Genomic DNA, 24,765 nt, shown 5'->3' with positions numbered 1-24,765 from the left:
AGGTTACGCATAGCTTTCAGACATGCCCAGATAATCTGCCTTTCATAGTTAATTTTGGAAATACAGAATGCTTCTGGTCATCTTATCGTTCTGAAGTGTTTTTTTAATCTTTAAGGAGAGACTGAAATATGAAAATGTGTTATCAGATTGTTTTTTATTATTTGCTCACTGTATAAGGAATGAGTGTAAATGTCTAAAAACTAAAATGAATTTTGCCATTGTCCTTTGGGTGTTTACTAGCTCTTGCAGTTCAGAGATCAAGCCAATTTATTTTGCTGTTCAGTGTAACAAACAGAACAAAAACACATGCAACAGGAAAATTCCTCCCTTTCAGTTTCTACAAGAGGCTATAACACTCAACTTCTTTCTAAATGAAGGAATGATTTGGACCCTAAATTTTTTTAAAATTCTTTAAAAAGTTACCCTAAATGCTGAAACAATTAATATTGCTGTATTTTGAGGGGTACCTCTATCAAAAATAGCCTACAGGAGTGAAAGGAAATAGAATTTTCTTAATTAGACCCTGAATGTGCTGTATATTGAATCAAAGATGCACAGATTTTGATTTGCATCACAGAGTTCATCAGAGAACTCTAGGATAGCACAGAACCTACATATGTACATCTATATGTATAAGTTCAAGACTGTGAGTAACCCCTCTGGCTTCAATGAAGTGAACTGCTTGTTCAAAGTTGCACATGATCTTCAGTGCATTTGTGCACCAGTGCTTATATCGGTTTGGATTTCATTAAGTCTATAGATGAAATTTGAATATTCTTAATGAAACTGAATTGAAAAAGGCACAGTCCTCTGAACTGTGCAAAAGATTAGCACTCAGGAGACCTGAGTTTAATTCATTCTTTTTCTCATGCCATAGGGCTTTGCCTGTCATTTTACCCCTTAATGCCATTTTTCACCATCTACCTTTTGCTAGTTTAGGCTTTAAGGTATTTTACACAAGGTTTTATTTTAATTTAATTTATTATATCGATTCTTTCCTATCACTGGAAAGGAGCAGTAGAAAACAAAAGAAAATCTAAATGCATCTATTGGAGGCATGCAATGTTGAACATGCATCTTTTCTTCTTCAAGGAATTTTCGAAGGCAAAAGTTCCTACATGGTTAACAGCCATACAATATACACACAAAGATACATCTTAGCAAATGACTATAAAAACGTCTTCACTGGGCTGAAATAACATCAGAGAACGTATCTGTCACAAAACCAATGCAGATTTCAAAATAGCATTGCCCTCATGGACACAAGTCCTTTCCTTGCAGGTTACCTTTCCTTTTTCTAAAAGGTAAAAGCAGAGGGAAAGAACAGGGAAGGAATAAAAAAATACAATTCATCCAAACAACTTGCAAGCAATAGGTGGTTTCAGCACAATGATTTCATGCAGTACATATTTTTTCCCCCTCCTGAATCTATTAGCTCTTACTGGAAATTAATTGGACATTTAAAGAGGACACAATTATACTTCAAGTGAAAGGACTAAAAGACGGTGTCATAAAGTAATACTGATGTGCTACTCTGATGTCTCAAGGCTATGATTAAGGAGACTTCTTCAAAAGTATTCAGGTCCCTTTATTTTGGCTGCAGCCTCTTTCAGCCTTTAGAATGATTGATATCTGCTCTAATTCAAAGTGGTGGAAACCTAGTAGCTTCAGTAGTGATATTCCAGAATTAGACACCAGTATAACAAAGAGCAGAATTGGACCCTGCAGTTAGATTCAGTTCTGCATTAATCCAGCAGTACAACTACTGCAACTGAGATGCACCATGGTTGAAGACATGCTGTTGCCAGATTCAGCTTAGAGCTGCATATCTGCGCCACAAAACTGAATTCTCAGCCCCATCACCACAGCTCCTTACATGCTATACATGCCCAGTTGGCCGTGTGTGCCTGGGATTCACAAAAGACAGCCTAGAGCACAACCTGCCCTGCTGCCAGAGCCTCCTCCCAGCACAGCAGGGGCTGCAGGTCCCTTGCCATGCATTATCAAGATGAGGGCAGACCCAGAGATCGCAGGACCTTTCTAAAGCTTTGGACTATCAGCATGTGGGAGAGAGTCCCTCCCCAAACTGCCATGCTCCCAAGCAGACGGACTTCCAGGTTTTCTCCTCCATAGCCCTCCACTTCTCTGTGCACGTCTGACACACTGAGCTCTCCTTATTACCCTTTCCCACAGTGAAAAGGTCTCCAAAAGCTTTCAGAAAATTACAAAGAGACCGTCTCCTTCTGAATGCCCAGGCTCATGCTTTCATATATTTTGAACTTCATATCCTAGTTCTTTTCAAGAATGAGTAATTGATGTTCCTGATTTTTCCAGATAACATTGAATAGGCAAAGAAAAAAAGAAAAGAGTGTTTGAGAAATAATTACAAATTATTTGCAAGCAAGTCTTTCTGTACTGTTAGCTAAAGCTAAAAGTTATTGTTAGTCAGAACAGCCCTGGAAAGGCAGAAAAAGCAAGATTTTGGATAAGAAAAGTCAATTTGAATCACCCTCCTTTTACAGGAAAACTGATGAACTGAATGCAAATGGAGGCAAACAAAAAATTTCACAGTAGGTGCAACTTCTAGGTTGCAATGATTTTTGAGTATCCATTTAGAAAAATAACCTTGAACTAATATGCCTGGACACAAGGGGCCAGGATCTGTGGCATGATATGGGTGTAAGTTACAGCAGTTCCAGTGGAAGCAGGGTCTGAAGAGGGAGAGGTGGGAGGATTACTGGGGAAATAGGAATCTGAGTAAAGGATCCTCCCACTGCCCACACGTTCAACCAATATTGCTGAAGAGCTGGTTTGTTCTGTTTCAGATAGCCTGCAGTCTGCATATGTGAAACAGATTTTGCAGCCTGTGCAACAGCATCAATAAAAAAATCTGTAACTATATAATCTAAAGGAATTCTAGATATAGAAAGGCAATTGGCATGGGAATTTATCAATCGCAAGCATCATTAGATGAATTACATGAAGAGTGTGCAAATAGAACTACTGAATCATGCTTGCAGAAAAATTAATTTACAAAGCATATGTGCTTGGTTGTTGGTGTCTCTAGTGCTCTAGTGTGGGAACATACAGAGTTGGAGCACTGAAGAGTTAAATGCAGTCACAACAGAGTGCAGAAAAACAGCCACACATCAGCAACATGAGTAAAGCCCTTCAGTTTTAAAGCAACATTTATGGTATCTTGGCTGTCATCTTGAAGATGAAACCTGAACAGCTATCACTGTTTTACTGTAAATTAACTGTTATCGCTCTATTCTTACAGCTACCCACAAACTGACTGCATTTTGCACTGAGAATGATGGGCGACATCAGCCCCCTCCACCCCCCTGCCAGCGCCTTCATTGCAGTGCAGCTATTAGAGCTCAGTTTTCATATAGCTGTCATCCTGCGCTAGCTGCCCCCTCTCCCTCTCTGTAACTACCCATCTCACATTCCCCGAGTATCATGCAGAAGATGGTGAGGCTCTGCATTTTGTCTGACCAAGTTTCTACAGTCTGTGCGGTGTGATGACTACAAGTGCAGCAGCATTTCTGTTGACCTGCTGAAAGAAAAAGCTCTCTTCTGCTCAGAAAGGGATGCTTCTGGGTATGTGTGCAGAGCTAAGTCCCTTCGACACATGCCTTATACTCCTACATCTTATGAGCTTGTTACATAGCAGACACCTCTATGATACCAGTAAGTCTTTGAGGGCTGAGCTGCTTATTCATACATTATCTGCTGCCCAAAGGGCACTGAAGACTTCTGTGCTATCATTTGGCAATGCTCATGTAAACAAATCATAGAATCACAGAATGGTTTGGGTTGGAAGGGACCATCCATTTCCAGCCCCTCTGTCATGGGCAAGGACACCTTCCATAGACCTGGTTGCTCAAAGCCACACCAAACAAGGGCATACTCCAGCCTGAACGCAACTCCTAGCTTCAGAGGGACAACCCTGCTATTGATTACTAGCTATTGTAGCTGAGGGAGATGATGTGGGAAATCCTTTGCTGGACTTCCATGAACTTCTTGGAGAAGGTATGGTACGGGGCTTTCTGAACCCAGTGCTCATAAAAATACTGAATGAAACTGATCTCTGCAAGAGTTCCTGGGTCTGGGTGATTTCTAAGTCCAGTATCTGCATCCAAATAGTGGACTCTGAAATGATTTACAGGAGTAACAGGAAAGAAAGAAATCAAGCTGGAGAAAGAGCAAATGCTTAATGAAACAAAGTGTGGCTCACCTACTTCATTTATCTAGAACAGCAGTCTGTCTGTGCTGACTTGATTTAATTGTTGCTTTGGTTCGCAAACATCCTGTCCAGAATACTAGCAGGGACTACATGCAAAGACTTGAATAATTTGTCCAGAGAGATAAGATTCTTCATTTTTTAGATCCACAGAAATGCTATCTTCCACTTACAAATACAATAAGTAGGTCAAATCCGTTATTTGCTTACATAAGTAGCAATCTGTTTGCTGAGCTTCTAAAATAATTACAGCTCATTAAATCAAGCTGGCAGACCTACCGAGGTGATATTGTGCAGAATACTGACCTCTTGGGGACTGCAATGTGAAACGTATTGTGTCCAACTATTCCACAGGCATGGCAGCTCCACAAATGCTGCTGTGCTTCTTCAGCATCTCCCACCAGCGACAAGGAACCACAGATTTCACCAACCTCCTCCTCTCCCCCAGAAGTTTTGCAGGCTTTGTACGATTCTTTTCCCTGAGGCGGTTGTACAGAAAGCCACTTGCTGCTGCTGAATGACACATCCAGCAAGCCCTTCTACCACGGTGGGAGCTCCCGTTTCAAAATAAAGCAGGAAGTTGATCACAGGGGTCAAATGAGTCACCACAGCAGGAGCACTGAGAAAGCAAATAAGCCCCAATGAACAAGAGCTCACCTAAAGAGGCACTCTTGCCTCTACCAAAAGGACACAAGGTGACCCTGCAGCAGCAGTTCCTGCAGGTTGTCACTGAGCACCTTTTGGGTGAATATGATCATAGCTGAGGTGGACAGAGCATTGTCAGAGCAGTTCGCAGGCAGGCAGCAGTGTCTGGAGATGTAACAGCTCTGTGGCCAGAGGCTAAGCGTTACTGAAATACTCAGTGTAATCAGCTTTAGGAAAAGAGCCTCACAGCTATTCATTTTATTTCCATCTCCATAGGGGTGACTCCTCTCTCCTCCTCAACTCTAAATAAAGTGTTGACAAAATTACAGACAAGGCACACATTATCAGCTGCCTCCCACTCAAAGCTTCTCTGTATGCCTGGCATCTATCATTTCATCTTGCATTTATTTGCAGAGCGGTGTAGTGAAACTAGTAGAGCCTAGAATAGTTTTGATCTACAAGGGTCATGCAGCCATGTCTAATCACCATAAATTCAACTGGTTTGGTTGCGGTTTACAGTACCATTTTGACAGTGTTTTATGCAGTTCCAGACAAGCTTTGGGAGAGCCCTTTCCTGTTTCAAATGTCAGGCTTAACCTCATCGCACCACCCTAGAAGTGAACGGAGGATGGAAAGACAAAGGTGAAGCATAAAAAGGAACAGAATTTCTGCCAGAAGCTGTTCCTACCTCACCCATGACTGCAGAACCTGTTCAGTTCAACTCACAGGCAGAACTAGCGGGAATAAGAAAGAGACCTGATTAAAAACCAGCACCCTGCAAGAATAGGGAAAAGACCAAGAAGCAGAAGACAGAAGATGGAACAATGAGGAAAAGTGGAGTTCTCTTGCAAAAATGTTTGGAAAGCTGAGGTAAATGAAAGGCAATTAAAGCAAGAGCAGTACCACAGGCTAAAAGATCTTAGCCCATATCTACGGGAAGAAGCAGGCATCAACTACCAGAGCATGACTGGAGAGACAGCACCAAGGTCACTTGCTCCTAAAAGCTCTTTAGATGAATGAACTGTTATTTCCTTCTCTCCCACACTGTGTTTGCAGTAAGCACACACACACAACAATCCCCTCCTCTTCCCCTTTTCTCCTTCCCTTCCATTTTTCCCTTCTCCTTCCCATTTAATATAATTTGGACCCATCCAACCTTGCAGTGCAGCCCCTAAACCAGCCCTGATGGTTCAGCTAAGTGCAGAACACAATGCCATGGATGTAGGGACAAGCCAATGCTGGTTTTGCCACTGAAAAGCCAGTGACTGAGGAAACTGTTATCCCAGTGAACTTTCTCAGATAACATATCTTCTTATCCTTTCCATTGCCAAGTGACTTTTCATTGCAAGAAATGTTCTTTTATCCTATCTTACAGCTGTTGAAGTCCCCCATGGAGACTGAACTAGCACCTACTCTTACTGTCATTAGGACACAGGGATGCACCCACGCTTTGAGCAGTTGCACCACTACAGGAAACCAGAAGCTATAACCCAGTGTTTACAGCCTGCTTCATTTTGCTGTTGCTCAGAAGCAAAGCTCTTTGCAGGAATTCATCCATACCACTGACGCACAGCCTCTGGTAGAGGACAGCACAGAACAGCTTAAGCTCTGAGGGGGGTTGTTACTTACCATCTCCTGGGACTAGCTGTGCTGTAAACTGACGGCATTCAGTATTTCACAGAGCAGGGCCATAATTCCAGCCCAGGTTTTGCCATCTTATTCATGCACTGCAGCATCAGTGATACCAACAGGAGGTTAGGAAAGGGAACTTGTGCAGTTCCTATGCTGAGAAGCTGCTTGAAGTCCTCGTTTCCACAGTGACTGCCCTGAGTTCACAAATTAAACCCTGCCACATTTGTAGAATGTCATGTTAAGCAAGGACAGTCTTTTTCACGTATTCCCTTCTCTGCTCAAAAGCCTCTTTCTACACTGCTGTTCACAAAAGCACTCACACACGTAGCCCAAGTTTTGACTGTGAGCAGAAATACTCTGATCATAAGTTGATTGCAAACTACTCCACAAAACAAAGCCCTTGCACTATCTCTATTTTACAAAGGAGAAATCTGGGACACTGAGAGCCAAATGAAATGCTCAAGGTCATCCAAGCCAGTGGCAGAGCTGTAAAGAGCCTTGCTCCCCCACTTACACCACTGGGAGATGGTTGGTAGTATCTACAGAAGTCTCCGTTTGGTATAACACTTACTCACATGCAGGCATGTATTTGCAGCACTGGGATCTTACGGCAATTAGTCACCATAGATATTTATCCACAACAGCTGTAAAAATTATCTCATCTTTAACAGAAAATAACAAATAATTCAGAACCATAGAATATGTTGAGCTTCAAAGCTTTTGTTTGCAAAAACTTATATTTAAGAAAATAAACAGGCTAGACATATTAAAAAGTTTTTGAATCCACACTACTGGTATAGCTTCAACTTTGTGCTTGGTGCACATTTCTGTTTGCTTTTTTTGGTTGTGATTTTTTTTTCCTTTTAATCAAAGGATTACTTACCATCTTATTCATCAAAATCCAAGTATTAAGAGACTTCCACTGCAATAAGCAAAAACATAACCCTATTAAAACTTCCCCAGTTGAGGAGACTCGTGGCATTACCACACCGACCCTAAGGGAAGATTTATAGCCAAGCCATCCTTCAGTATTCTACCAAGAGGAAATGGGAGACAGCTCCCTTGGCAGTCATGCATGAAGGGGAAAATGCCAGAAATCTTCATCCCAGAAAGCACTGTTAAGGCCAAACCCCCAAAAGTTATACTGCTCCCAAGACAGTTGAGTTTTTTCAAGGTATGTTTCTGCTTAGAGTCCTGTACTGATTTTGTTTTACTACTGAGAATAAGAGAAGCTGGAATTATTCGGTTGTTACATGCAAGCTGGTTGTGAATTTGAAAGCAGAGTATTGTTCATGATTATCTGGGAGAAATAATGGAAGCCATGGCAAATGTTATACCACTGCACTGGAAATGGATATTAAGTTATGCCTCTTGATGATAAGTACACCATGCTCCAGCTTTTTACTTCCTATGTCTAAGCCTTCTCCCACCCTGAACCAGCAGCCAGCTGCAAATCATACTGGCTATTGGGGGATGTGCTTCTTGTTTGACATGCCAGCAGTTCAAAGTTATGACCACTCAAATTAGCACAAAAATTTCTGTGTGCTTGTTTTATTTCCCTCCTCGTGCATCTGTGGAAAGCCCAGGCTGATAGACTGTGACCTCAAGGCTCAGCTGATGGCATTGCAAAAAGGAAGCTGCGCTCTCTTGAGCTGTCACTACTGTGCACGTTATCCCAACACAGCACTGTTTGCACACGTATGAACTGAAAAGCATGAAGTGCCAAACACAGTTGTAGCATGTCAGGTATATGTTGCTTGATGTCATCCAGCATTAAACCAAGTGGAAGAGACGAAAGCAGCACATCAGTGCACCAACCAAGACTACTACATTCAAACAGGCATTGGAAGGAAAATACCAATGAAATAGAGGATAGCCATGAGGACTTCACCTGAAGCCAAACTAAATCTCTTGAGATGTGATTCTGTTAAGCACTATGTGTTCCAAGTAAAGCCAATGTGGGTGTAGGGTGCTTGACACACACACACACCCTTCGCCTCCAGTATCAACCTTATGGCAGGAAATGTGTAGAGAGCTCAGTCATGCCTCACCCCATTATCACAGACCAGCTCTGGAAGTAAACAAGGACTTCAGGATTTCAGTCTGATCTCTCAAGCCCTTACTCATTTGTGCACAATGCCTTTAACAGACATGCCAAAGACAATATGGAAAACCAAAACGTAGTATGAGTATTCCAATACATTTTTGTAGTTTCATGGGCATTTCATTTTACTTAACAAATTCTGAAGGGCTGTCAAAATGAGGCAAGGGAATTACCTGGATTTCTCCTCCCCTCCTCTCCTGGCCCTGATTTCAGAACATTCAGTGATGTAAAATAATGCAAATATCTAGTGTTTCATAGTATTTCAGCTCGCAGGTGGAAATGCTGAGAAGGCCCTGTTATTATGGTTCCCTGAGGTATAAACAAAATAAAAAATGAAATACAGTCACAAATGCAATGACTTACAGTTTTTTATAGCAGTATTTCAGGCTTGACATACAGTGACCTGGTGATAATAAATGGATTTATTGACACTATAACCTTCCAGTTACATAGGGGCTGTCTATCAAGGTTGCAGATGAACCACACAGTGGACAAGAGCAGCCACATGATAGCTTTCTTCAGAAACTCTCTCTACTTTTTTAGTCTTTCTGGTAAAGGTTATTGTTTCAGACACCTCAAGAGCACAGCTGAAGTACTTCCAGGGCTGGGTTGGCTCTAAAAGCAGCCTAGTGACTTTCATATGCTGTGAAACCTGTGCTAATACTCCTAGATCACAGCTGACTGCATGAATAACTGGCTTACATTTCCTTCCCTTGTTGGTGCTTCTAGGGACTACAGTGGCCCTATACAGTCAGCGACCTCAGCGTGGCAGCACCCTGGAGAAAGTCTCTTGTTCAGCATGCCTGCATTATACCCAAGAGTGCTTTGAGGTCCTAGATGGTTTGCTAATTCCAGGGCAGAATGGCGTGAATTCACAAGTGCAGTTTGGATCTTGGGTTGCCACCAGGCTTATAATCTCTCCTGAGCCCTGAAACACTCGGGTACACAGTACAGAAAAGCCCCCACACTCAGCAGGAGTCACAAGCATTTAGCAGGGCTTACTAGCCTTAGCCTAGGGCAGGCAGCCTCCTTCTGTACTAGCTGCATTTGCAGTCAGTCTGGTGAATCAGCACAGCACTCCCTGAACTTGCATTATTAAGACTTTTCCATTATCAAGAACATCACAGCTTCCATCACCCTTGAAAGCAGAGAGATATCTGTACTGCAGGGGGGCTACACATTTAATTTTGTGCTTTTTTACATAGGTGCAGTATCTCTCAGCAAATGAGCAACACCCTAATTTGAAGAGAGAGATGAGGAATATATAAAGCAACTCTGTTAAATTAAAAAGAAGAAAAAAAAGGACACTAAGTACACAAGATAGACTAGCACAACGTAGCTAAAGTACCAACTGCCAAGTCTTGGGCACAATGCAATTCCCAAGTGGGTAACTAGATCTTCGTGTCTTTTACCACTGCATGGTCTATTTTCTGTTCAATGCTTGCAGCTTCCATTAACGTTAATGAGTATGCATATGTGCCTTGAGGGTAAGAACATACTCCCTCTGTGGCTTCAAAACTTGTTTATAAATCCCTCCAAAAATCACATTGTGCTCATTGCTCTGCGCAGAAAGCTATTATAGCAGCTATAAGAGTGGCTGCTTTCATTCCTTCCTTCGCCCTTGCCCTCCCTTATCTAAGGGACCAGAAAATAGACCTGGAAAGATGAAGGGCTGCAGGAGGTGGTAGGCAGGAAAGTAACCCAGCTCTGGGAGCAGCAATCTGAAAACTGACCGCTGCAGGGAGGGACAAACTGAAAGATCAGCAAAACCAAAGAAAACCAAACCCCCAAACCACTGAAAAACCACCACCCATCCCTCCACCCCTTGAAAAGCAAAGCCTCTGAAAATCTCTACGCTATTAAATGCTACAGAATAGACCCAACTCTTTTCTGTGTCCTTCCTGCTACAGGTCAGTGGGAACAAGCTGCTTCAGCAACCAAAGGGGCCAAGGACAGCAGAGGGGCTGCTGGGCAGCCCCACAGTGAAGTCAGGCCGGTGCTCTCCTCCAGCCTTTTAACCACTGCAGCAGCAAGGAGGCTGCTGGGATGCAGAGCTGGACAAAGGGAAGGAAGGTCTAGGTTTCTAGTAGAGACTGCATTGCTCTAGTGCTGCTGAAAGCACTGTTATCCATCCCTGTGCCAGCTGGACGTGCAGGGCAGTTCTCTGGAGTCTCGTATGGTAGTTAAAAGCCAGCTCCACCTCACTCTACTGACAACAGGGCATGTGCTTTCTGACACTGGCTTTGACTTTTCCCTCTATCATTGCCAGCTGCCTTCTCCCAGTGTGCAGTTTCAAGTTAAGCCCCCTCAAGCCTCACATTCCCCAAGAGATACATTACAGTGTACAAAAAAGAATGGGTAATGCAGCACTGAGATCGAGAATCAGATTCAGGTATGTGAAGGAAAACAGACACTGCTTTACACGTGGCTGAATACCAGCTTGCATTATGCCTGTATAGCTAATGTGGACACGAGCTGGAGCTTTCCATGTGTCAGAATGCTGTGCTTAAAATACAGAGCAGGCTGTAGGAAAGAGGAAAATGAGCTAAAAAACATACAGTGCACAACACCCAAACAGTCAGGCCTCTCAGGCACAATGGCACACAGGGGCTGCAGCTGAGCAGCTGGCTGAGGAGCCCATGCCCTGGGAGGATGCTTCGGAGGCTAGACCTCAGAAGGCAGCACACCCCATCTTGGCACAGCCACACAGCCTGACATTTCCCTGTTCACCAACCCACACCCCAGCATTGCAGCAGCATCTCAAGCCACAGTGACAACTGGCCCTCACTAAGAGGGAGCACACTGCAAAAGCCATCCACGTGAGCCCCATGCTTACTGCGTGGGGCTCTGACAAACTTTGCCACAGGATGCTTCTCACCAGACCTGCCCACCCCACTCCCCTGCCACAGCTCCTGCCCAGCAGCCAGGCGGTGCAGAAGCATCTGTGTCTCAAAGATCCATTCCTAAAATATTGCATTCTGCTACATCAGCGCTGGGTTGTCACATCTGGCAGGAGGCCATGCAGATAGCCCAGAAGCAGTAGCATCTTAAACTGCCCACAGCTATACCCACCCGAACTCATCTGTCAGTCGCTTTAAGACTCATTAGGTCTGAATAGGGTGCATGAGTGATATTTCTTCTTTTAGTAGGCACAGATGAAAAGATGTAGGAATAAGACCTGGCTATAAGTAAGGACATGACATGGTTACCGCAGAGGACACTATTTCAAAGTTCAGGTTAAATACATTATTGGCTAAGGTAGGAAATAAAAGGAAACCAGCACTATGCAAAAAACAGCAAAAGTGCTAAATCCCTTCAATCCAAGTTCAGTTTAATGAGAGTAGCAGAAGTTCAAGTTTACAATGCAGAGTCGCCAGTCCAGCTGACAGAAAACTAGATTTATGAGAGAGACCAGCTGGACTGCAACCCCAGTTACAGTTACTGTAATTGTTTTTCTCCAAAGGAAAATTTTCCTTACAAGTTGCCCACGTTTAGACCTGGCTGAGCAACAGAGAGAGGTTTCTACTGCACAGGCTTAGAAAGCAGCAAGAAGAATATCTTATTCTACACATGACACACAGAAGGAAAACACTAAACAAATTGAATGGGTTCAAGAGGTGGGGATTCCTGCAACCATTTTCGTATCAGACAATTTACCGTGGGCTCTGGCAGGATCAAAATTACAACCATGAATAGCATTTTAAAAATGCTGCTCTGAGTTTTAATTTGCACTTGGGTGCACATGTTTGAAAGTACATGCAAGCACACACAACTTGCATTTTCATGATACATACATGTGTATATTATGCATACAAAAATTGCATTATAACTATTTCATGTTCACATATTTATATAACGTAGTCGTCATCTGTATTACTAAACGGGATTTAAACAAAAAGCTGACTTTCAAAATGCAATTCACTTACAGCTCTTCATTTATGTTTGCACTGCAGTGGATCTGTAAACCTTTCTTGTGGACATGCAGTGTCCACAAAAAACACTGCTTGAGGCTGGTTACATTCACCAATTATACTGTTTTATTAATTCCTTTTTCTGCAAGATTGGGCACTGAAAGCACATCAATTAATTAAACTCCTGTGCTTTCTCAATAAAGAGCCTTTCAGGATCAAGATTAGATATGTCTTCCATGCTGAAATATTATTTAAAATTACCCTTTTCAGTTTACTTTTTGCTTCCAGAGTGCAATGTATGGAGCACAGCTACATTTGTTTGCTGTTCCTACCAGAGTTTGAACACTCTGCAGAAAAGACAACCCACATTTTTAAAAACAACTTTCTAGAAATCTGTCAGAGAGAAGAAATGCAATGGGTGGAAGGCGTTCAGTGGGTGCATATGAGAGGTAGCCAGAAGAGTAAAAAAGGAGTATTGAAGCATAAGAAGGAACACAAGTGTGGAAAGACAGCCACAAAATTATAGTCGTTAAGGAGAATGAGGCCTTCAGGCTGGAGAGCACTCTTTCGGGCAGAGCCAAGATAGACTGGGATGAAACAGCCAAACCAAAGCATTATGACACTGCTGCACAATGAGACAGGGTTAATACATGTCATTGCAACTTAAAAGAAGATTCTCACACTCCCACAAATTTGGAAGAACACTTATAACAAAAGTGTACAGATCCAGCATGGCTGTTACTGATGCTATTTGTGCTTCAGGAGGAAAAGGTCTTTTAAGCTCATGACCAAATTTCTTCTGTCACTTCTGCAGTAAGGTCAGATTCATATTCAAAACATAATCTAATGTTATGGTAGTTATTATGATGGGATGGATTCAATATTTTGACTTTACCGTGATCAGAAAAAGAACAAATGTTACCATCAGTAACTGCTTTTGTTTGTATAAATTGGATCCTTATCAAAAAGCAAAAAGTAAACATATTTAATAAAAATGAGTGGTGAGGCTGCCCTTGGTTGCCTAGGAAATGTAGCAAATTCCTTTTCAAAGTAGCCACAGGGTCAGAGAATAGACATTATAGTCTGAATTATTCTGCATTGCCATAAAAAAAATGAGCTGGGAACAATTGTGTGACAACTCCTTTGTAGAGATTCCACAATAGTTGGAGAAACAATAAGGTTTTTCATCATTGTTTTCCATAGTTCCTTGAAAAAGCTGTAGCCATTCAGCCTGCAAATACCACATATACACACAAATGTGTGAGACATATGCATACACAAATATCTGGGTACAATACGGACAGCAGTGACTGAAAGTTAAACCTGAGTGTTCTTGGACTTGAGTTTCGAAAGACCTCCCTAAGAGAACAGGAACATTGCTTCTTATGGACTATCTCATCTGAAACCGGAAGACAAGGCTTTACTATTCCTTGAATTCCAAGACTGCTACTAGAATGAGAACTATTAGATAAGGAAAAACTTTACCACTTGCACATAAAAACCAGACTGGCAGAATCAGAGCTTCACAGGTTTCTTTGACCTAGGAACAATTTCAGATACTAAATTTGCCTGGAACTAATTGTAGAGCAACAGTAATAATTTCATATTCTGGGACAAAGCTGGTTTAATGTTTCTATCAATTCAATACTGCAGGTAATTGACTTTCATCTAGTGCTGCTCATCTCTAGATATACTCATGAACGTATGAGCACGGTTTTTATATAAGTATTGCTATGCTAGCCAGATGATGACTGTGAAAATTCTTTCATCAAAACAAACTTGCTACCTTGGAGTGCACAGGTGATAACAAAGCCTCTCCTGGTGACAGGAAAGCATTTCAGAAATCCAGCCTGTTCACTCAAACACCGTATCGTACCACCTTTGAGTATATCTCAGACATTAAAATATGATTGGTTACTTCAAAAAAACCTTACAATCTGATCTTATTTTATATCTATCAAACTCTTTGATGAAACCCCTATAAATCTGGCACATATAACACCAGATACATACAAACAGGGCAGATACTCTGAACAAACTAAAAAATTATATAGTTCAAGGGTTCTGTCAATTCAAAATCTCCAGGAACTTCATGAGAGTCTAGAAGTGCCCATTGCTACACCACATATAAACCAGCAAATTGAATATAATACAGGTCATATATGAAGTATCACATTGATTCTCAATATTCCATGAAGGTATTTAGTCACACATTGTACGCATTACATTGTATGAATTTTTATGCTAGTGATGGAGTATTACTCATTCATCAGTTCTTTACAGAGATCATGCTATGAATATTCAGCTTTTTATTAGAATAATGATTCCAAGATGCTCTGCAATACTTAGTACTATGGGGTAGTAGTACCATTGTCAGTGAACACTATTACAATACCACGCATGTCACTCATAACCATCATGTGATGGGACTGATCAAGCTCAACCTGAGCAGAGCGGGAGGAGACAAAGGGGTACTTGGCCTTAGAAACAGAAATGTCAATCAATCTCAACTTTCAAAATCTGTCAGAAGGGCCGTGACTACATATTACATCCTTGATGTCAAATATCAGATGGCAGGAGGAGATGAGGGAAAGGAAACAAAACTTTCAGAACCTTCCGTAATAATAGTGCTGAAGAAGACCTGGCTCCATGAGGACACACGCTGCTTAAGGAGTCTGCCATAACTTCTGTGAGATTGGTAAAATACCTGGATGCACTTCAGTTATCATTATCATTATTGCTACTTTAAGGCTGTCAAAGTCTTTTGCTTCTCTGTAAATGAGGAAAAGGGCTGGGGGGTAGATGTAAACCAGACCTCATTTCTAATCATCCTAGAGATATGCCAAGGTCAGCTATACTAAAGAGCACAGTATACTGTGTGACTCAATGCACACTTGCAGGAATATTCATTAAACAAGTTAGAAAACGTTAGAGCCTATCTTACTGCCCTGTCTGCAAAACAAAATTAATTTAGCTTTGATAATTCTGGTTATGCAGACTCAGGAAGAAATAGTGCTAATATATATTAAGGAATTTTTAAAATATTTTTAAATATAATTTTTTTTTTAAATACTTCTGGGTAACTTAAAAGCTCCCACCTTTCACCTCAGAGCATATCAGACTGAGAAGTTTGTGCCTTGTATTCTTTTGTATTAAATATAGGAGTTGAGAGACTTTCTGCTATGAGATTTTAAATCTGTCTGTGGCACAAATCTGAATGGTTTCTGTGTAAGGCTTGCTCCAGTAAAATTGTGGTAAACTGCTTTTATTAAGGGAAGCTACTTAATGCTTGGATTTGTCATATTAGTCTGTTCAGTGGGCTTAATGTAATAATGGTCACTGTAGAGGTCAGGCTATGGAAGTAATGCTAGGTGTCATATGCAAAATAACTACCAACAAAAGCATAAATAAATCTACAGTTTTGTTCAGTGTTTGTGTTCAACCTTGCAATTGTAGACACATGTGCCAGCAGTTGAATTACACATTCCTTTGCATCCTGATCACTGATGATTGTTTAAAATCAGATTTCCATAAAAGGGGTTGTAGCATGAATACTACTAACAAGTATTTCTGGCCACAACAACAAGTAAAAGGGATGCGCACTAAGAGTACAACATACTGCATGGGATGTCAAAACTGATATGTAACATAGCAGTGGGAAAGACCAGCACTGATCAAACCCATTTGTCCCTAAGGGTTCCTTCTTACAGTTCACATTGTGAAGCAGAGTCATCCTGATCTCTCCTAGCAGGGAGTACAGCAGGTCCTACTGCTGCACAAAATGCATTTCCAGCATGGAAGAAAGGAAGGAGAAGATCCCTGTAGTGTTATTTTATCTTTAGTAGTTCAGAGTAAGGAAGTGTCGTGGTTTAACCCCAGCCAGCAACCAAGCACCACACAGCTACTTGCTCACTCCCCCTCACCCAGAGGGATGGGGAGGAGAATGTGAAAGGAATGTAAAATTCAAAGGTTGAGATAAGAATAATTTAATAAGGAAAGCAAAAGCCGCACACACAAGAAAAACAAAACAAGGAATTCATTCACTACTTCCCATCAGCAGGCAGGTGTTCAGCCATTTCCAGGAAAGCAGGGCTCCGTCACCAGTAACAGTTACTCAGGAAGACAAATGCCATAATGGGGAATGTCCCTGCCTTCCTCCTCCTTCCCCCAGCTTATGTACTCAACATGATGTCATATGGTATGGAATATCCCTTTGCCTAGCTCAGGTCAGCTCTCCTGGCTGTGTCCCCTCCCGGTTTCCCATGCCCCTCCAGCCCTCTCACTGGAAGGACCCAAGAATCTGAAAAGCCCTTGACTTGGATAAACGTTACCCAGCAACAACCAAAACCATCAGTGTGCCATCAACGTTCTTCTCACACCCAATCCAAAACACAGCACTACACCAACTGCTAAGAAGAAAATCAACCCTATCCCAGCTGAAGCCAGGACAGGAAGCGATACCCTTTTTCAACACATTTGTTTATTTTCTTCTGAATGCTGTATTGTCTGAAATGTAACCGGGAGGAATGGGAAAAGAAAACGTAGACTCATTTGCAAACAGAAAATTTGGGCAATGCATTATATCATAGCGGGTACAATTTTTATCATTGGATGATATTTCCTTGTTGTAGAGGTTTAGGGCCATGCAGTATTCTTTGTGGAGGAGTACCCTTTCCAAAGCTGTGGTTTTCACAGTGCTAGTGATATAGTGAGTGGTATCAGCGCAGATAACATTGTCCTACGTGCCATCTGACAGCAATCTCTTTTCCCCTTCATTTGAAAAAATTCAGCTCATTCCCCAGTATATAACAAGGCCATATAAGTGGTGCAGTCTGTAAGAAATGTCAAAGGTTGGCAATTATCCACTGGTCCAAAATTGAAAGAACAGTGATCTAGCGTATCTGTACTGGCACTGTCCCACAGACAGGGAAACATACAAGTAATTCTTAAAAGCAAGATTATCAGCTGGATAAACTTAACACTAGGTCACCAAAAACCTTTTTTCCAAAGAATTACAGTGTTTACCTTCGGTCCTGTCCGGTAGTTTCCCACTTTTACTTGTTGTTCCAGTGTTGACTGTTTCAGATGAGGTGCTCAGTTTGGTGCTGGGGTCTCGCTTAGGTTTTGGAGGCGGCTGCTTACGAGAGCTGCTACTTTCATCATCAGTTCCTCCAACAGAATGAAGAGACTGGGATCTCACGGTAAAGCCACTGGAGCAAGGATGTGGCAGTCTGTCCTGAGGAGCAGGCATTGTCATAAATCCCATGCGGAAATGTTTCCCCACATAGCTTCCTTCATTTCCTCTCACTACTTCTCCACCTATGCTGTAAGAGAAAACACGCACATAAGTAAATGATCCACCTTTGACTCAGTTGTACCTGGAACCAGAGTCTCAGTTCTGCCTGTGATAAGTAGATTGTATTCTTCAATTTGGAAACAAGCAATGCTCTTAAAACAAGATGACTACTAGAATAATCTATTTTTAACATAAATTGCCAACAACTAAAACACAGATATACCACTATGCACTCACTAAAAATTTTAAAAGAAATTGAGAAAAGCTTTTGTTCAGGTTTCATGGCATTGTGACTATAGATTGTATTTAGAACAAATCTCAAGCCTGAGAAGTCAGAACTGAGTTTTAAGGAAGACAAGAGACTGCAAGTAAGGCAAAGAATATTGCTTTATAAATGCAACATCGTGTATTGATCCCCACTCCCCTGCACTTGTCTTTGACTACAGTCACTCAGGTACTTGGGGCTCTTGGGGCCCAATTAATCATTTTGATTCAGATTAAAGAATGGTAAGAGAAAGAAATGCTCTAAAAATTACTTGAATATAGGAAACTGAACATTCAATATCTCATCAAATCCACATGAAGCTGCAACATAAGCAGCATCAGACTAACAAGCGTAGAAGATGAAAAGGCAGTGGGCTGTGGGACACCAGGAAGAAAATAACCTCCAGCCACTCAGAAACACAGGTACAGAAGAAGGAAAGCTCAGCTGAAACAAGTGCTGTCCTACCAAGTAGTACATTGTATTGTGGATGGCAGGACTGAGAACCTGGTATTATTCCTGTATACTCATGCACACTTATCAGTTCTGATAAACAGCTCTTACTAATGCTTATACCGTAAACCTATAGCATATTTCAACTAAGGCAATTCAGTGACTATGCAAAGAAACTCAGCAACACACACAGATCAACATGGGCCTGTTTGAAAGGTGGTCTGAAATGGTACCACCATGGGCATGTAGAAATGTCAGTATGTGAACTGTGAAGGCACAGAAAGCCCTAATTACCTCCTATTTCCCCGTCACGCAGCATGAAGCTCTAAGCAGGGTCAAGTCTGCTCCTCTGTAAGTTTCCTATTCAAAGTTGCCTTGGGCTGGTGCAGTTTATTTGGTACTGAAACACACCTCCTTCTTTAAAAGACAAGAACATTTTTCAACAGTTCATGTGAAGAGTGAGTAAGGTTTCATTCTTCAGTTATCATTCCCTGATAACTGTCTCCACCTTCTTTGTAGGAAATACTTAAGCTGTATCTAATTGTCCTAAAAGCATCAGACTGGCACCATGCAATGCACAACTTTGTGCATGATAAAACAGAACCTCAGTTTGCTTACTATAGTCCTTGCATTTTTTTATTTCCACTAGTGGAAAGGTCCACTTTCCAAACTGGTAACAATGGAACAGGTCTAACCAAACGTGCCACACTCCAGGGACACTGACACCTACCTGCACATGGACACACACACGTGCATACATGCATGTCATGCATATGCATATACTGGTCCATGTTCATAATCAAGTTATTACCAAATCCTAATTGGCATCTATTCCAGAGGGATTTCCAGCCAGAAGGATCAAGAGGTAGAATTCATTAGTTTGAAGATTAATAAAAAACCTGTACCTAATTTAAATGATTAACTATGCCTCTACTAATCTTTCATAAATTGTTCTGAAAATAATATAATCCTCTGACGCTGGACTACAAAAAGGGCCTGTCACATTATTTAAAGAAGATTTCTATCCAAACATGCTGAAGAACGTAGGTGGGGAGTCTGCTTCCTTCCTTAAGTCTATCGGATAAATCACGTTTAGCAAACACAATTTCAGTTCGTCATGTCTCTGACATTAAAATTCTTATCAGGTTACACTATTTAATCAGTACATTTACTTCACTGCTGCATGGACGTGTTTAAACCACACGCTATAAGGCAGTTTCTGTTCTGGATGGACTTGCACAGATTTCACGGAGGGGATAGGTTTCACCCTTTTCCTAGGAATACACGATACTGCGTTTATACGAAGCATGTCGGTTTTGCCAAAGTGCTGCATCTTGTATTCCAGAAATCAAAACTTTCAAAACATAAGTCCAGTGTCTAAAGGAGCTATCTCATTAAATAATTAAATCATGTCCTTTCTTTTTCCTTCCCGTAATTTTTTCATTCTTTACTGAATTCCTTTCAACATCATGGGTGAAAATCCGTTTTACTAGCTTTTGACACTTACTCCAGAATAAACAGCCTATAGCCAGGTCAGAGGGAGGTTGGATATACAGATAGGAACAGACCTTGCTGTTCTGCTTCATGGCTGAAATAAATCTGGTCTTGATATTCTACATCCTCTGCTCAGGAACTAGACAAAACCAGCAGGACACCATTTCCCTCTTGTCAGCCACTTTTAAGAGAGTCCATTTCTCTTTGAGCATAGGAGCCAACCTTCAGCTGATGGTAAGGCACTGTAAACTCCAGGCTGAAGAAGTCTAGCCTCTAGTTCTAGCTCCTGGACCCTGGTCTCATCACAAAAGGCTGAGGATTGTTACTTGTGCTGGTAGTGATTCCTGAGTGTCAGGCAGCAGGTGTTTCCTAGGACAGCTTGACTAAGTGCAAGTGTAACATTGGGTGGAGTGTCAAGTTCACATCTCAGTAATACAGACTTAAATCCACCGTGGTGCAAAGAGAAAGGAGTCACTCCAGACTCATACCTGAAGCACAAGCACAAAAGCAGGATGGCAGACTTCAAATGTGGCATCCCCTACCCTCAGGCAGCAGCGTGCTGAAGCTCCACTGGGACTCGTGCAATACAGCTTTGCAATGCACTGTGCTGCTGATGCTACATCATGAAACCAGACAGAATTAAAGGATTTATTTATGTAGTCCTACTGCTTGCAACCACAGGAGTTGGCTGGGGCTGGTATATGTCCCACTACAGCACAACAGGCTGAGAGAGATTTATATGCACCTTGCTGCATAAACGACTACAGAGACAGTGAGGGAAAGTAACTGTGTAGATCTCACTCCATTATTTCTGACAGGAAAGAGCCTGTGCTCCTCATTGTACTGATAATGAGTTCTATCTCATTTCAAAACTGTATTGAGTTGCTGCAAGTATTACACAGTTTATTAATATATATGGAAATACAGGTTTGGATTATTCCTCTGGGAAGTTTCAATTTGAACTTGGCCAGGTTCAACTGATTCTCTGACAAAGAATTATGTACAACGTTCAAATAACCGTTAAAAATGCAAGACATTTGTCTACAAAGAGAGACATGAATTATATGAAAACCAAGTTAATCATACAATCACTCACATTACACACTTACAGCAAAGCTGACTTTGTGCTGAAAATGCACTTGGGCATTTGCCTAGGTCTAGTGACTGACTGTGCAGTGGGTGGAAAAAAGGGCATTGCAGCGGGGTTGGCTCCAGACACCCTTAAGAAGAGAGTTCTGAAGCAGCTCTTCTTTCAGAGACAGGATGCTACAGAACTTCTCCAGAGCCTACCTAATAAGTCCAATGTAGACCATCGAGTGCTGCCCGATTATATGCTCCCTCCTTGGCTGCACTGAAAGGTAAGCAAGCGAACTTCCCATCCTTCTTCCACGCGGTACTGGAATTGAGTTATTACAACAAACGCCAGAAGAGTTGGATCTGCCTTTAATCAGCATTAGTGGATTTCAGCTTTCATTTCTAACATATGAACAAGAGCTCCAAGTGATGGATCTGATGAGTCTTGTTACATCTCCAATACAGGTTTTACTTGTCAGCTGAGATTTCTGAGGTCAGAACTGGCATAAAACCACACCGACCCTGCTGCTCTTACTTGCGTTATCAGCCTGCCTGCACATAAACTGTAATCATCACAGTCCTGGACACATTACAGCTCAGCTTACTGTGCTCTGCCTGCTCTGTTCTAACAAGTAAACACTGGAGCATTGACCAAACTACAGCACAGAATAACTGAATTGTTTATGTGTTTGAAGAACTACAGAAGGAAAAGTCTTTTATATTATTCATTTTATCGCAAGAGGGCAAGTTATAGAGGAAGGAGGACTAAATATTAAAAATGAACACAAAGAGTACTCCAAATGGGCAAAGTACGGACAAGGTCATTTCCACATTGCTTTGCCATGAGTCGTAATGTTCCTATTGACTAGGAATATATTTTCAAGTTGTTAAGAGGTTATTTTTCTTAGTTTTCTAACTTATCACTTTACTGAAAGATACAAGGCAAAGAAAAAGCAACCAGAGACTGCCTGCCTCAGTTGGTGCGGTCTCTTTCATTTGCACTGTTCCGACTTAGCATTGCAAATAACAGTTTTAATTTGCTGTGAAGTTTCACTACTTGGTCCAGGCAGAAATTGAATTCATTCATGGAATCACTTCAATTGGAAGAGACCTTTAAGATTATGAAATCCAACCATTAATCTAACACTATCAGGTCCACCACTAAACAATGTTCCTGGAAATTTTCCTGGAATAATTCCTGGAAAACAAATTAATAGTTGTGTGAAAACTTTTGTTTTACTTGGTGTTACTGCTGTAACTATAAACAATGGTGAATAGTAAATCCCTCAGTGCAGTTGTAAAGAGTAGGAGAATGCCTGGGAATATCTAAGTCTCAAAAAGTAAGAATACCCTAGAGCTACATTTGCTTCCCAGCCATCTATCTACCCTTGTTCTCGGTATTCATCCAGAAATTCTCCTGCTGGTTCAGACTTACAATGGATTAATTTCATGCCTCAGGCACCAAGAACCACTTGGTAGTTCTTACCTTTGCACAGTTTCTGTTTTTCCTTCTGTGCTCCTTTACATGAGATTTTATGACTTTTCCTCCCCAAGTTCAAAAGGGGAACTACAGCTGATTAGAAGACTTGACCTCCTAAGCATGAGAAAGGGGCATGTACTCTGTGGGTGACGTGGCATCTTTGAAGGTATTTTGCCATTTCTTTGCTGTGATATACCCCAGTCTGGGACCACAGCAGGTTTGTGTCTACCAACATCCTTCTGAGTTTTGAAATTCCAGACAATCAAGAGAAGGCATTTCAATAGCACCTGCTCACTCCTCCTGCGCTTCAGGAAGACGCAGTCACAGACACTGGCTTGTTAGCTAGCAGAAACTGAGCTGGGGGTCTCTGTAGGCTCCTGTGCAATAGTGGGGAGAACTATGAAATACAGAGCAAACAATGCATGTGGATGGCCAGTCGTCTTTGCTCTGGGGAGTTAGCTGCAAGCCCACAGAGTGCTACCCTGCCATGATGTGCAGCTAACCCATCAGGGAAGCCGTCTGAGTCACAGACTGACGAAAAGTCACAGAAAATTAACTGTGATGATGTAGGAAGATTTTTATAAGTCCATCATAAAAAGACTAATCATCAGCAAAAATACAAAAGGAACAAAAATACTTAACTCAAAGATTGCATATGAGCTGGTTTGACTGAGCAAACAGCAGTTCATCCCTTGGTGCATCTACCTTTTTTAGGTTAAGAGAATAGCTACTGTTATTTTAACTACTTCCTTCCTCTTGCAGCAATGAACACCCAGCTCCTCTGTTCATATCAAACGTTCCGAGTATAAAGGGCTGAAATGGTTTTGAAATGTCTATTCCCCATCAGAATAAATTATACACACATATACTAAGGATGACACATTCTACTTTGTATCTGAGAAGCACTTTCAAGATTAGCATAAATTATATTTGTAAATTAGAGGTTGGATGCCAAAAAAACAGAAGATATACTATTTTTATCCCCTTAAACATGATTTCAGCAGACCATGAAATGTAATACTGAAGAAAGAAGGGCAGGATCACAATCATGAATTCAGGAACTGCACTGTAAATAAGGTTTTGCACAAATCTGCACCATTTTTGCTATAGAAATTAAACATACAAACAAATTACATGTCTATTTTTTTAATTATTATTTTTAAAATTACACTTCAGAGGTCTCCCTCCTTGTTTCCCATGAATGTACATACACAATTTTATTCTGCATTACTTTTCTGAAAGACTCCAGATTACTCACAATGATCTTACATCAAGATCCAGAGATAATACTACCACCCTTCTAGGTACAGGCTCAAGTGCGAACAAATCATGACAAAGGTCAAATTAAGAGTCGTTTTGTGCATCTGGAAGAAAACCTAAAGTGAGCAACTGACATGGTTGTGCACATCAGACATCTTGCCTCTGCCATATGCCTCTGCTTTTGAGGTAGATCAGGTGCTGCTTAACAAGTCAGGCCTCTCAGGACACAGAATACATTAAGCCTATAAAATAAAATTTATTCTTTTATCACACCTGTCAAACCCACAGGCCCAGGGTTTGATCCTGCAAACACGTAATGAGCTGACACTCTCTCTTTGTGTACCTGCATTATCACACTGGAATAACTAGGAAGCCTTGCAGAAATTGTTTGTCGCTTGCAAGTCTATTCTAATCAATACCACTTGCAGAGATGTGCCCCCATAGTCCAACACTAGCTTTTTTTCTAGGAGATCATTTCTTCAAGCCAACCTATATAAGTAACAGTACCCTAACAGCATCCTCTGCTGCTGTTGAGAGTCTGGCTCCTGCCATCTGTGACAGGACTGAATCTTGCATGCAGAAGGTTCTCCAGATCAAATAGAACCACCATGTGTTGTAGCTGCACCTTTGGTGAGCAACCAAAAGACACCTGTAATTCCTGTGCATTGCACAACGGATGATAAAAGCAAAACTAACCAAGATTGTCCACAACAGGTTTTCCATAAGATGCCAGATAACCTAATTTCACGTGATGATCTACTATGCTCCACAGTCAGCTATTTTTGTAATGCAAAAGGTTGAAAATGCTAGCAATAGTTGGGGTTTAAGAAACAAAAAAATCAAAAGCGAAACAAACCCAAAACACTTTATAAGAAACATTGATAAATAAAAACTATGTATGCTATTTT

The 24,765-nt window shown here is 41.4% G+C and overlaps 1 protein-coding gene across 4 annotated transcripts in view; it reads right to left on the bottom strand.

Annotated features, from left to right (window-relative positions):
• The window catches only part of NYAP2 (neuronal tyrosine-phosphorylated phosphoinositide-3-kinase adaptor 2), a 146,134-nt gene that overhangs the window by 65,242 nt on the left and 56,127 nt on the right, over positions 1-24,765 (bottom strand). For all 4 annotated transcript variants that reach the window (XM_055817564.1, XM_055817562.1, XM_055817561.1 and 1 more), the window contains one exon: positions 17,564-17,862. In XM_055817564.1, the coding sequence (XP_055673539.1) occupies positions 17,564-17,862 (299 nt within the window). The remainder of the gene's footprint in view (positions 1-17,563; positions 17,863-24,765) is intronic.

This window comes from Falco peregrinus, chromosome 12 (genome assembly GCF_023634155.1).
Source record: "Falco peregrinus isolate bFalPer1 chromosome 12, bFalPer1.pri, whole genome shotgun sequence".
Taxonomy (NCBI): Eukaryota; Metazoa; Chordata; class Aves; order Falconiformes; family Falconidae; genus Falco; species Falco peregrinus.
This window is presented reverse-complemented; position numbering and strand designations above follow the sequence as displayed.